At 35.6% G+C, this 15,499-nt stretch overlaps 1 protein-coding gene across 5 annotated transcripts in view; it reads right to left on the bottom strand.

The window, feature by feature from the left end:
* Window positions 1-15,499, bottom strand: part of CSMD3 (CUB and Sushi multiple domains 3) — a 1,012,063-nt gene that overhangs the window by 406,296 nt on the left and 590,268 nt on the right. For all 5 annotated transcript variants that reach the window (XM_083827432.1, XM_083827428.1, XM_083827429.1 and 2 more), the window contains one exon: window positions 7,715-7,839. In XM_083827432.1, the coding sequence (XP_083683558.1) occupies window positions 7,715-7,839 (125 nt within the window). The remainder of the gene's footprint in view (window positions 1-7,714; window positions 7,840-15,499) is intronic.

Raw genomic sequence — 15,499 nt, 5'->3', positions numbered from 1 at the left:
TCCAGGGCAGATGGTTCTGCAGCAGAGTGGAGGATCGTGGCATGCAGGGGGGGTTCTTGCATAGAGGAAGCTGGAGGGAGCTGCCAGGAGCCAGCAGCTCTTGTGAGAGTAGCCGGAGAGGCTCGGGCAGAGCCGAGAGTGGCTGCACCCCACACACATACCAAGGCAGCCCCCCAGGGAACATGAGCACTAGGAGCATGGTGATCCCATCGGCACGGCACCAGCAGTTCATCAAGGGAGGGCGCTGAAGCTTGGCCAGCTCAACCAGGGAGCAATGGCATCCACCCAGCAGAAGGCTAGTCTTTCTGAGCTCAGCACCCACTGCAACTTCTGAGACAGAGCTCCAGGGGGAACGTGCTGCTACCCAAGTGCCAGACTATACAGTGTGCCCTACTCTTACGCCAGCACAGGTTGACAATAGTGAGCACACCTGCGGGAAGTGTGCCTAGGGGGTGGCACTCCTCTGCTCAGTGACACAACTCCGGGAGGAGGTGAGTAGGCTGGGGATTATCAGCGAATTGGAGATGGAGACAGACTACTGGAATTGCTCCCTACCTTCCCTGAGGTAAGCCCAACAGGCAGAAAGGACACACAGTATGGAGGATTCCCTGTCCTCTCTCCACCTGGCTGCACTCTGTGACCTGATGGATAGGAAGCAATGGTGCTCCTGCTGCCCGGTACAGCAGAAGCATCTCCTCAGTGACTACCTGACTTTTCCAGGTGTCCATGAGCAATAGGTATGAAGCTCTGCAAGTGGAACCAAACAAAATTAAGGAATACAGTTCACCTGGCTTAGAGGTGTCACCAAGGTCAAGTCAGCCCACGGCCTGCATCAAAACAGATGCCACCAAGAAAAAAATAAAAAAGATGGGTAGTTGTCATAGGAGACTTCTTTCTGAAGGGAACAGAAGGCCCACTTCATGGGGAAGTCTGCTGCCTCCCTGGGATCTGTGTTAGAGATGTGAAGAAAAAGCTTATTTCCCTTGTGATTATTACCCATTAGTAATTTTTCAAGTAGGCAGAGGTGAAGTCCAAGGGCAATCAAGAGAGACTTCAGCATGTTGGGACAACAGGTTAAATGATCACGAAAACAAGTAGTGCTATCCTTTTTCCATTCAGTTGCAGGGAATGATGAGAGGAGAAACAGGAAGAGTCAGAAGATCGATACCTGGCTCCAAGCCTGGCATCATCTTTTCTACCCTTTCATTCCTTGTCTACCACACCCAGAGTCTTATACCTATTCTGTAGTGGAACCTGAGTGAGCAAATGGGCGCTCTTCTTACGGCTCTACTGGAGCTTCCACTCCTCGGTGTCCTTCACCACAGATGCTGCAGGAAGAGAAGCAGAGTGCAGGGCATTCTGCCAGGTGGTCGCCATGTCTGCACCTACTAGCTGCCACGTGCCTGACAACAGTGTTTAATACATTGCTCCACGTAGAGGATGCTGCCAGGGCTGTAGCCCAAACTTTCTAGAGAGCAGAGAAGGTGAGCAGAGCAGGCAGCAACCTGTGTTCGTAGCCCTGGTTGCTGGTGCTCCCTAGGAGTGGGTTTTATGAGGCTTCACGTGGTCTGAACTGTCCACACTCAGACAGCATTGCCCAGCTCTCACCCAGCCCTCTTGCCTGACTGGTCACCTGCCGGCTGACTACTCACCTGCCAGCTGTTGCTTCCACACACACAGCTCACAGGGTACACATGGCCTGAGGGCGTTGGGGCCCAGAAACCCCCTCAGACACTCCCTGTGACCTCACAAGCCTTTCACTCATCTAATTACCTGGCAACTACTGACGCCACTGTCACTGCTGCCCTTACTAGTGTATTTTTAAGGCAAGGCATAATATTTGTGACATACATTCTGATCGTATATCCGTATTAATCAAAGTGAGGTTTACAACATGCTTTTGTCTATCAAATAAAAGATACTACCTAATGAGTTCACAAATTCTTTTTTTGTTACAAAAATGCCTTTAGTCAGTGAAATGAAATGACCAACATGGTATATGAAGAAAAAAAGTGTTCTAAAATTTCCAGAGCCCAACTGAAATACATAATACTGTTTGTTTCTTGTTCTACTATTAATCCAAATTATTTTGTAGCCTTTTTATTAATTGGGTGATCACAATGTGAATGATAAATGGAATGATAAATAATCCTTTAGTTTTCTCCAATACAAAGAATTATTTCAAAAACACTTTTTCATTCTACAGATTAGATGAGCTTTCTTAAAATACTGTACTTGTTGCAGAACTTGTTGCTGACTTGCCAGCAGGCTTATGAAAGGCAGCATTCATAAATGCTTCACAGAGACTGAGAAACAAGCAAGCAGAAAACAGGAGCGGCAGGCATGAAAATAAAAAGGCTAATCGACCAACTGTGAATAGATCTATCTGTTTCATTTCCTGAAACATAAATGAGAGGAAGAGATTTATCAACTAGCAAATAGTTTCATAAAGTAGATAATTGTCTCTGCTTAAGCAAGTTGGCTTTGTAATCCTCTTAGCTGCAAATTAGCTCCAAAGTATTACCCTGCAGGGGAATACTGAATCCCATGGCATAAATAAGTAGGGTGTCAATCCTGAAGTGTTTAAACTTTCTCTCATGAAGGAAGTTACAGATAAATCAATGTAAGCAGTCAAGTTATAACAACTATATATATTAAGTATTTATTGGGACAGGAAATAACTAACAACTGCAGAAATTTTCTTCTTTCGAATAACACACTTCAGCTGTAATTCTGTGTGAAGTAAATACTTGTTCAAAGATTCTCATGTCATCTTTTGAACATTTTTTATCGTTCTCAGGAAGGATGGAAGGGTACTTTTTTTTTTTCTATTGCCATTTGACATCACTATGCTACGAAATTTATTTGTATATGTATATGTATATGTATATGCATATGTATATGCATATGTATAATATTTTCCCTCACTAGAATTCCCAGGGAGGTGATGGAGTCACTGTCCCTGGGGGTGTTTAAGGAAAGGTTGGATGTCGTGCCTAGGGGCATGGTTTAGTGGGTGATATTGGTGGTGGGGGGCATGGTTGGACCAGATGATCTTGAAGGTCTTTTCCAACCTTAATGATTCTATGATTCTGTGATTCTATGAATTATTTTATTTGTTGAAGGTATTAGTGACAGCAAACCATAAAGTAGAAAAAAATAAATGTTTTCATTCCTGAGGTTTAAAATATATATATATATATTTTCTGCACAATACTGATATATCACATTTCCTAATCATTGTTAGGAATCACGAGCTAAAAATGATTGAGGAATACCTGGCAAAAATCATAGGAAAACAAATTTCTGTCATAGTGAAAAAATCATTGAAAAGGCTGGGACATTCTAGCGTAAAAATGCAGTGACATGTCTACCAGCAATGATCTGTATGAAAACGTCTTTAGGTGTTCTTGTTGCTCTCTCCCATTTTACAATTTGAGAATACTTCAGTACAACAGTCCATAATTTGTTTTTTTTTTCCCCAGAAATCCCATCACAATTTCTGTTTAATCTCATGGAGTATAAAAAGGTTTATGAGTCTGTACACAAAATACTGTCTGAGAGGTTTTCTTTTTTTTATTTATTTATATTATCATTATATTATATCATTTATATTATATTTATTTATATTATCATTATTATAATTATTTTGGAGGTGGTAGGATATAGAATGCAACTGGTCTTGGCTAGGACAAGGTGATTTTGTGTCTCTCCTTAAAATGAGACATGATCTTACATGGTCTTATATTTTACAGAAATACATTTAATAGAAATAAAAAGGTATATATATATTATTATTATTTTATTGGAGACTGTATGTTTAAAGCATTCCTGCACCCTAGAGAAATTAAGTACCTATCATATGAAGTACAGTATGCAAGAGAAAATTGTAGTTCTACTAGAATTCTTTCCTAATTTAAGTGAAAAATCATGTTTTCTTCATCAGTTAAGCAAATAACACTTCACATACATTAACAGTATAAAACTGTAAGTTATCCTAGACTGGCATTTTTAGGAAAAATACTGGATCAAAAACATCGTCAAAGAAGTATATATTACAGTTTGTCTTTTTGTAAAAGTATGGTACAAGAGGATAAAATTCTGAAGTGAGATGATAACCTATTTGGAAAAATGAATTCTATATGTGGTAGAAGTGACCTGAATAGGTAGAATAAGAAAGGCCTTTCATCACATGTTATTCTGTCTTTTGCTTCTGTGGCTGCTTCCTTATTCTCATCCAATATGTGATATTCCATTTTAAGAAATGTAGATAAACTATAAAGGCAATTAATACAAGAAAAAGAATTCATTAGTTATTAGTTGACATCTTGGTGGGTTGATGATTTGGAGCACAAGGTGAATTATTTTGCGACAAATTAAAAACACCCCAGCAGAACTTCAGGTTTGTATGATCTTCAAAAATTCCAGCTAAGAAACAAGTGTCTGAGAGGATGAAAGCCCTTTAATATTTCACTAAATGCAGAAAGTGACCAGTTACTTTTCAGATGCTGCTTATATTAATTTATCTGCTTGCTTATAGCACAAAGCCATACTTTCCTTTCAGCTCTGAATTCTAAATTCTTTTCCAATTCTTTTGTCTGTAAATCACAGTGGGGCAAATATTTTGATTTTTTGCCATATTTCATAACCAGGTCCATCCACCCTAGTGACTACTACTTTGCTAAGGTGATAGCAAAGGAAAATGATGAAATATATTAAAATAAAAGGTGAAAGCAAAAGAATCATTGTCACATTACCACAAAGTAATCCATCTGTAATTAAATCTAGTCAGGATATATAGTATATATCTAGTCATTATAGTGTATGTGTGTGTATATATATATATACATACTATAATCTTACAGGTTTCTCATAGTCACTTGGAGAAATCAAAATGTTCAGAAATCAGCTAGAACTCAAGAGTAGCATTGTCCTGAAAACTAGTCTTAAGGTCTAAAAGATGTTGATAATAAGCATATTTAATTATATTTCAGAAGAGATGCATCTGTTTTCCTTCTCAAAGTCTTGTTGTATTTCTTCTGCAGAAATACTGCAGAATCATTCCAGCTTTCACTTTCATTAACATGATACTGTGCCAGTTCCAGCTGGTATTAAATGATAACTCCTAAAGAGAGTTAATCTTTCATTTTTGGCAGGCAGTTACACTCTGTCACTCATATGCCCTGTGAGAACAAATTATGAGGATTTATGCTGTCAAATCAAATGCATCTCATAGAACTGGAAACTTCCTGTTTATAGCAGTATATTAATATACTGAATAATTGATATTCATGTGCCATTTTTGAAAAATGTATCATTACTGTGGTTTTTTGGTGTGCACACAGTGACATTCATATAAGCGAATGAAAACAAGCGCTAGCTGTACTGTTCAAATAGGAAACAAAACATTATAAAGAGTAGCACTTTAAGAGACATTTTAAAGAATAACAGATAAAGTTTTAATACCACCTGTGCCCTCATTATCTGCAAAGCTGCATCAGTTCTCAAGACAATATTAATTTCGTGCATAACATAACATTTATGCATGATTGATTAGTTTGCCCAAACAGTTTGTGCACAGACGTGCAAGTTCAACAAGCACACATAGTTTTGCAGGTACTTTCTTCATGTTACTACTTAATATTAATTCTATTTAAGTAAAAAATCCTTCAAAATGTTTACTGTATGCTTTGTGCATGGAACTTAACACAATTATTAGTCTAGAAAAAAAAGTATATACTTTAGTATATCTAAGAATCTAATTAAAACCTGTTGTTAATAAAACGAACAAAATTACAGCAAAACAAGGGTACTTAAATCAGCAATTAATGACACACTAAAGAAATTTATATTTGACAAACTATAATATCTATACCATCTGTTTGTTTTTTCACCATATGGCATTATATCAGTTCCTAATAACTTTGTTAACATTGGCTCTCTGCTTTTTAAGGTGGAATCAGCTAGCTTTGAAGTCTGAAGAATGAGCATTAAGAAGTGAATCACTGTCCTTTTTGTTATGAATTATGTGTTCTACCTATGAATAATGGTTTTACATATTTAGTTGATAGGCGCTCTTTAGTTTCACGTATACATACAAGTGTTTCAGAAACTGCTAGTTTCCAACAAAATTATTGCTTTTTTTTTCTTTCTTTCTAGTTTGGTGTTAAAGCTTACTTTAGCATTAGTTACATGTTTACAAATCTGATTTGTAAATCATTGTACAGTGTAGTTCTCAAAATAGTTACAGAAGGTAAAGAAGTAAAAAATGGACTGAAGACTTTCACCCCCTTATATGAGTACCTACCTTATATCAGTACCTGCTGTTATAGAGAATTAAGAACTTATACAAAAGTTAAAAGCAATATATTTAACAATGATTTATTCTTGAAGGCCATAGTCCCCAAAAGCTACTGATCTTTCTAAGCTTTCAAGTAGCTATGTATACATCTCAGTCTTATCAAATTGCTGCTGATCACTCTTTATTGTATGTTAGAAGAGATTTGTTTTTGAAAGAAGTGACAGTGTGTAACTGTATTTTGGTATTGTTAAAGGAAATGCTATTTGCAATATGCTTTCTTTTTTAAGTATCTTTTCAATGACATTACTGGGTTGTATTATTAAACACATAACACACAGACGACAGTAAGTTTTATGGTATAATTACCACTTCTGTTCCCATTTACCTGGGATGTGAAAGCCTAAAATTTTTAGAATGTCATTTTGTCATGGTTATCACGCAAGAAATCCTGTCATGCAGCCTCACTTACATATGAGCTTAATGATGATTTTCTTTTCAGGAATTAGTTTTGAATGTGTTCATTCATTTATGAAACACAGAAAATAAGGATTGGAAAAACTTTGAAAAGCTACTTAGTCTGTTACCCCAGCTCTAGATTAGACTAAATGTACTTAAACTCTCCTGGACGTATTTATATTTCACGTTCTTGAAAACTTCTACTCAAATTCACTTTCAGGACTTCACAATAAATATTTAAAGCCCTGAAATACAAGTGTCCCTTTTGCTTCCCATACCCAAGAATTCTTTGTGAATAAACTGTACTCTTCAATACTAGGTGTTTACACCCATGAATACATGTACATGTATATGTACACACTAGCATTATCATAATGGATGCTAATATATATTTATAAAAATATATATTCATATTTTTATTCCTTGATTCAGGTATTCATCATACTTCTTGCCATAGTGTTCAGACATCAATTACATTCACCAGAATGACTTTGTCTTTTTATTCTTTTACATTTTTCAGTATTTTTTGCCCTTTATCCACTGGTCAGGGTTGAAACCAGGTGTAGACTTACTTCTACAGTATCAATATTAGATTCAAATCTTTCTCATTTGCTTAGTAAATCTTCAATGAAGATGCTTTATGAACTACTAATTGTATACTGAGTCATTGCAACTTTGAAATCCATCTCTTATTAAACTGTAACTAAGTGTGGAGTCTTATACTTACCACTTCTTTATGAAGTGAACTTCATTATGTAAGTTCCAAAGTAAATTAAAATGCATGGAAATACAGACAATGTTCATATTATACAAAACGGTATAGGTGGTATTTTTCTCATTAGTGGGGACACTAAGATTAAAATTTCAGGTATTTAAAAAATATTAATAGGTTTGGCTATCAAGCAGTAGACAGACCTGGAATGAAAAAATCACTAAAGGATAAGAATTCCTCTTTACCTTTGCACACAGGTCTATGATCACTCCATGCAGCAAAAACTTCAGCTATCCTCTGACACGTGATGCTTTTTGAGCCTTGTAACACATAATCTTCATCACAAGAGAATTGTACTGTTGCTCCCAAGCTGAAATCAAGGAATGGCATAAAAAGAAGATTCATTTTTAATAGTTATCAATTTTTGCATCATTTTACATATAACAAATTTGAAAAAGAAGGCATGTAACCCATTAAATACAACTTTTGTTCTCAGTAGCAAAAGCCTTCTCTGGGGTTGCCTTGGCCAGAGATGCTTCACCTTGTTTTAAAATTTGTCTGGAGGTCAAGTGACTATTCTCTGACCTATCTTCTGACTTCCATATAGTAAAGATCTGACAAATTTGAGCACTGTGTAACAAACTGGAGTCAGGAGATGGACTTGATGATCCTCATGAAGATTCCTTCCAACTTGGGCTATTCTATGTTACAATGATTCTATGAAACAGCAATAATTTATGTTGATTGAATCTAGAAACCCAGGAGAAAGAGATTGATAAACTAACCAACAAGAAGATGAACTGCAACTTTAACCACATGACTCAGGACTATATATATTATACCCTTTCTGGTGAAAGCCTCAGGATATAGGTGACCTGTTGTAAATGTCTCTCACCCTGTCTTCTTTTTGATGAAGACTGGTGCTTTTGACTTCAGAATGCAGAGGGACATTGGAAGATGTATAACACCAGAGAAAATAATTAGATATTAACAAAGTTTCTTGTATTAAAAAATGGTATATTATTAATAAGGCTTTCCTGTATTAATTTGAACAAGGAATGCATTACTGTAAATAATAAATTACATTTAAACTATTTACTATTACTGTAGTAAAAAGAATCAGAGAATCACAGAATCAGATGGGTAAATGGAAGTTTTGATAGCAGATAACAGCTCTATAAATGTAAAAAAAAAAAAAAAAAAACTTTTTTGCATAAGAATCAGGATAAAATACATGAAGCTGTTTGTGAAAGAACAGGTTAAAGAAGAGCAGAAGTAAAAACTGGAGAAAGATGTAAAAGTGGAAAAATGAGAAGGATATAAGTCAATATAATGTAAAGTCCCTTGCAAGGTAAGGCTGAAAAAATATATGGTACTAATGAGTAAAAAGAGCCACAAATCAGATCAAGAGCTGGAGAAATTTTCAAAATTATGATATAGAAAGATGATCTTATTACTAATGTTAAGAATTGTACTCAGCTACTCCAGGTTCTATATAGTTAGAAAGTCTTTTAAAGTAGAAATTGGAAGACATAAATGAGTTTCTCAAGTTCAGATTTTCACAAGAAGGTATTTGCTATGGAAAATCATGTTGACATAATCTGATCCCCTTTGGTGATGCAAAAAGGAGCATCTGGGGAAAAAAAATGTACATATATATATATTGTCTTTAAATAACTGTGGACTGATTTAAAGAAGAAACACTGAGCAGGAAGTATTACATTTCCAGAACAAATTGAACTGAAGATACCAAAACTGTAACTAGCAAGCCAGGTTAAAAATTCCAGCAAGTTGAAATGATTATGAAGATTTTACAAACCTAACAGGTATTTTTATCACTTCCCCAAATATAAACAACACATTACACAGTTCCCTTCATTTGTCCAAATCAGTTTTGATATTAAACTGATACTTCATAGTATATGACTGTAAGCATGCTAGACACATAAACCCATTTAAAACAGAAAATTTACAAACCCAGTAATGTGTGTGTTATGTGAGTGAGAACTAATAATGGCAGATAGATGGGCATATGATAAAACACTGATCTAGGAAAGAAAATGGAAGTGCCAGAGACCGGTTTCTATAGCAGATCAACTTAAAAAGATGAGAATATTAATAATCAAATCAACACTTCCTTTCTGAAAAGTCAAAAAAAAAAAAAAAAAAAAAAAGGACAGGAAAAAAAAATCCTGCAGTAAATTTATGCTCAGTGTGTAATTCTTCTGGACTTGCAGGAGTCTAAAGATGGCATCCATAAAGGCCAGCACATGGACTGTAGTGAGCTTGTTAAGAAAATGCCAAGAAAATGGGTCTCTAGGGAAGCATTAAAAGCCTAGACAAGATTAACATTTATGAATGTTTTTCTGGCCTTATTTACCTATACACAAAGAAAAAACAAACAACAACAACAACAAAACATTAATCCCTTAAAAGTTGTCTGGTAGAAGAGATCCTTCTTGTTGTTTCTGTAAATTATATCTTTCTCCAATAGCTTTCATTCCTGGCATGCAAGAATTCAGTTCAAAATCCATCTTTCTCTAAAAAAAAGTTTGATAATTGAGTTTGACAGTACAGGAGGATAGTGTCACTCCCCAGGGTTCAGTAGATGAGGTAAATACAATGCAGATTCAAAAAAGGACATCCAGATTACCATGAAGAAATTATTAGTTCTAAGGCAAAATTAAGTAGATAGGCTTACATCTACATTCCTTTGATTTAGCTCTCTCAAGAACAGATGGTCATTGGTTTGATCTGGGGTCTGGTGTGTTGACTTAAAACTCTAAAGACATAGCAGTAATTTCAGGGTTTTTTTTGTATACTTGTGGGGGGTTGTTTTTTTTTTTTTCACAGAATCACAGAATTGTTTTGTTTTTTAAAAGGAATCTGAAATAATTTGAGGAATTTGTTGTAGACCAAAAAGGGATTCCTGGCAGGATGAAACTGGTGTATCTATCTGATGTGTCTATTGCATATCTGGAAGTATTGCATGAAGACATGTGAGAGCCTGCTGGAATGTTAGAGAACTACAAATTACTGAGAAAAAAAAAAAAAAAAAACAGATTGTGCAAGCTCTTTTTTGGAGACTTGTCCCTTGGCTGCATACAGGTATTGTTTTACAGGTACAGGTATTACCCCTTAACTGCATACAGGTATTGTTTTAGAGAAAGCTTTCTTAGTAGTCTAAAACAGAGAGAGAGAACAAATAACCAAAAATAGTGGGCACAATTAAGGGCAGTTTCATGCCCTGGCTTACATTTGATCCAAATTGCTTGCCAGACCAAACCTCTTTAAAGTGTGTGTAAAGCTTGTAAATCTGAAGAGAACTGAAGTGTGATAAAGCTATGGAGTTGTTCATCATTATATACAATACAGACGTGCACTGCTAAATAAGAAAAAATATCAAAAATAGCAGAAAAATCTTCAACAAGTTTCAAAAGTAGATTATATCTATCTGGCCAAAAAAAAAAAAATAAATAAAAGAAAGACCTGCCTCTAGATGCAGCCAATGAACTAAGAGGTTTAAATGTAATTAGAAATTATATTCAGAAATTATGAACACAAATCAACGATACTGGGCCAAACTTTGTTGATCTAGTCCAGTATTGCTGACTCTGACAGGGATGATAAGTGAAGTGCATGCTTAGAGAAAAAGACAAACATATATAGTTCATCTTCTGATCACTACCATATGAGCTTCTGTTGGTATATTAGTCACAAAAGGAAGTTCATGTACCGTGTGGTTCCTTTAACAAATTGGTGAGGAAACCCTGTGATGTTGGAATATAATGTGCAAATGGCAGAAGTGCTCAATGCCTTTTTTGAAGCACTGTCACAATTTGGAAAGAGGAGAGACATACAATAATGGGGAATGTCAGGTAAAAGAAGATGGATTTATTCAAAAACATAGGGCCAGATAGTTTTCACCACAGGATGCTAAAAAAGCTGATTGATGCTATGAAAGGCTGGTATCATCTATGAAAACTCATGGTGATGAAGACAAGTTCTTGTTGACTGCAGAAAGGCTAACACCACATGAATTTTTAACAAAGGCAAGGAGAAGCTAGGAACTTCATCTCAATCCCTGGAAAGTGTGTATTTTCTAGGAAAGCAGGCAATCAGGAGCAGTTACACAGAATTAATCATACTTGATCAACTTGATTGTCTTCTATGGCAAAATGACTGGCTACATAGACCGGAGAAAAGTGATAGATGTAATAGTGCTCAGCCACAGCAAGGCTTATAACACTATCTCTCACAGCATTATCTTTTGGAAGCTGAGGAAGTCTGCACTGAATAGATAGACTGAAAATTGGGCTGGCAACTGTGCTCCAAGGATAGAAATAAATGGCTTCATATTCAGTTGGCCACCATTACTGGCCACCACCAGCTTATTACTGGTGATTACAGTAAGCATAAGCTTAGTGGGAATTCAATATGGGGTCTTACACTGTTCACTATTTTCATCTTCAACCTTGATGGTGAGTCAGAATTAACCCACAGCAAATTTATGGTTGGTACTAAACTAGGAAAAGAAACTGACACTGAATGGTAGAGATGCAGAGATTCAAACAAGAGACACAGAAATGTGAGCATTGGACCAGCAGAAAACTCATGAAATGAACAAGGAGCAGTAAAAATGTCTGCGCTGTTTATCAGTAATGTGTTTTCATCCTGAATAAAACAAACTACATACTCAACTACATTAGACAAAGTGGTGGCAGCAGATCAAGTGAAACTATTACTTAGGTGGTGAGACTGCCTCTGCAATATTAAGCCCAGTATCTGGCCTTCCATTTCAGAAGGGTTATTGATAAAAACTCCAAAGGTGTCAGAGGAGTTAACTGTAGGTCTAGAGCACCTACAGTGAAAAGTTGAGGGAACTTGGCTTAATTAGTCTGAACAAGAGGAAGCTAACCTGTCTGCTAATAGCAGACCATAATTACTTCAAGAACATTTACAGAGATGATGAAGCCAAACTTATTTTAATGTGGCAGAGAATAGTCAGTTTTGGTGATTCAGGTGCTACATTACAGGAAACCAGGAAAGCAGGTCAGAACTGGAACAGTTTACCCAGACTGTTGTGAAATCTCCATTCCTGGGAGTTTTCAGGACTGGTTAAACAAAGCCACAGATGATCTGATTTAGTGTTGGCATCAGTCCTGCTTTAGGCAGGCGGTTGGAGTAGATGCCCTCTCGAAGACACATACAATCAATATTTCATTCAAGCTGTTCAATTTAGTTTGAACCCTCATAAACCTTTGGCATCTATGAGATACTGTTCCTAGCTTAAAAAATGCGTACTTGACCTGTGTCTCTCAGCAACTTTATCTGAAAATTTATAACAGAACAAAAGAAGACTGATATTAAAAAAATAATATTTTTCATTAGGAAATGGTATAGCAAAATACTATCGCATACTATAAAAGTATAGCAAAATAGTATAGCAAAAAAAGTTTTGCACATAGCAAAAAAAAAATTAAAAAAATAGAAAGCTATATGAATTTGGAAAAAACACTTCCATTTCATATCTATTTTTTGAAGACTCTTTAGAGAAGACAAACTAAATGCAGTAAGGAAAAGCCTAAATTGAAGGTATAGAAGCTGTAAAGGAAAGATGTGAAAGAGAATCTTTAAAATTTTGAACTGCATATGAAGTTCCCATTGAATGTTATTATTGGCAAAGCTGGCATTTGTGTAGAAAAACAACTAATTTTAGATTATTTTTCCATTATTTGGTATATTCTTTATTATTGAACAAAAAACAATTATGCGAGGATTCAAAACCTCAAGCTCAGCTGTAGCAAGAAATGATATATATTCTGGCTTATGAATTTAGATTTTTCATGTAAATTTTGTTTGGTTTTATTATTTGGGTGATTTATAACAGACATTGTAGAACGTGGTCTTGAGCAAGGTGTAATGAAGACCAAATGTCTTGCAAAGTCACATCTTATTCAGCAGAAGCTGTAGGCTGTATCTTGGCAGAAACCCTACAATCCTGAGTGTGTGGCTGCTTACAGGCCTCCAAGGTGCTCTACCTGCTAAGAGCAGCCTGTTTGTAATAATCTTTTGACTTACAAAATGCACTAAGAAGAAACTAATTGGCACAGACAAAAACTGTCTTGAATATAAACTTCATTTACTTCCTTCTATCAACAGAATCTGTATTGTTAAGACCACACTAGCATCTTAGTGGCTAACAGCATTCAATGGGCTGTTGTGATCCACGTTTGATTTGAATCTCATCTTTAAATACCTAACTGGACTATACTACAGAGGTAGTAGGTAGGTTCATTGATTCATTTCATGAAGCCAGAACTTTGGGATGTTATAGAGGTACATGTTTGAGCTATAATAAAATACCTGCCCACCTACAATTCACTTTGGCTATGTTTATTCCACTATAGCAAAGAAAACAAAAAAGCATCCAAACAAATTAAAAACAAACAAACAAAAATAAGACCAAGTGAAATGTATTACATCTTTATCTATTATATTTTTTTTAGATTTTCCAATAGTGGCATTGATTCTAAAATTCATTACTCATGGGAAAAATGTTTATTTTACTGAATGACAGGTAACATAAAAGCAGTGACTGGACATTCTAGCAGAATGAACACTTCTACAACTACATTTCTAAGCAATGTCTAGGACAAGGAAGAGAGAGAAAAAAAAAGAAATTTTCTTTTTGAGGCAAAATATATTTTTTTTCAGTGCAGGAAATGCTGGTAGCTATTAGCAAGTCTCATTGTCTTCTTTTTTTTTTTTTTTTTTTTAATTTTAGAAGTCCTGTAGATGCTCAAAGAGCCATCTAGTATCAGAAACAAAGTTTTTAAATTTAAAATTTTACTAAAATATAGCCATGGGGCTTTTCATGTTATAAGAAAAAAAAATCAAAAGGGTGAACATGGAATGTTAGGTCCCAAAGGTCGTCATGAAATGCTGCAGCTTTGTCTTCGAGCTTGCATTACATTTCTAAGTCTGTAAGAACATATGAATGTGCTGAGAAGGCAAACAGTGTTTTTAATCAGAATAAACGTGAAATTGCACTAAAATCCTTCCAAATCTATACCTTCACATTTGAAGAAAGCTAAAGAGAAGTGAGATGTGACATATTTCTAACATTCACTAGTCCTGTTTTTTACAAGTACAAATTTCACCATTCACATTCATAGGACGTTTAACAAGCCTCAGATAAGAAATAACTTTATTTATCTCTAATACATGGAAGATCATAGAATCATGGAATCATTAAGGTTGGAAAAGACCTCCAAGATTATCTGGTCTGATCAACCCCCTACCACCAATACCACCCACTAAACCATGTCCCTAAGCACCACATCCAACCTTTCCTTAAACATCCCCAGGGACTGTGACTCCATCTTCTCCCTGGGAACCCATTCCAATGCCTAACTAATATGAATACAACTAAGGGAGTTAATTGTTCGCTTTTTCAGGGCTTGTCACCTACTTTTCTTTTGAAATAAAATTTTGAAAGAAAACTAGTCCTTTCTGGGTTGTTTCTAAGAGCTACACTCAGAATAGACCTGTTTATTAAGAAGATGCTTCACTAGATTGAATTTGTTTTGAGAGGACTATCCAGACCAGACTGAACTAAGGAAATTCAAATTTCTGGGTGAAAAGAATTAATTCCAGGACAACTTTAGAGCATTAGTTTGGTGTGTCAGTGAAGCCACTGGGAGATTGTACTTTCAGAAACTATCACTGCTCTGTTAGATTTAGCAAGTTAGAGAAACCAGGAAGCATCGAGTCTACCTTTAAAATCAACAGCATTTTAGACTGTTCCTATAATCTGCCCTAAACAGAAGATAATCACTTTTTTTTGATAATAAAGCTGATTCCTCACAGATAACTTGGGAACTTTTTCTCAGAATGAAAAACAAACAAACAAACATAGCGAGAAATTAGAAAAAAAACTTTTTATTTTTTATTTTATATACCTTATATTCTGTTGTTAGATAGTTTGAACACCTTCTCCTTTCACTTTTCTTATAAATTCGTTTGAA

Source organism: Anser anser (genome assembly GCF_964211835.1).
Source record: "Anser anser genome assembly, chromosome: 2".
NCBI classification, from domain to species: domain Eukaryota; kingdom Metazoa; phylum Chordata; class Aves; order Anseriformes; family Anatidae; genus Anser; species Anser anser.
This window is presented reverse-complemented; position numbering and strand designations above follow the sequence as displayed.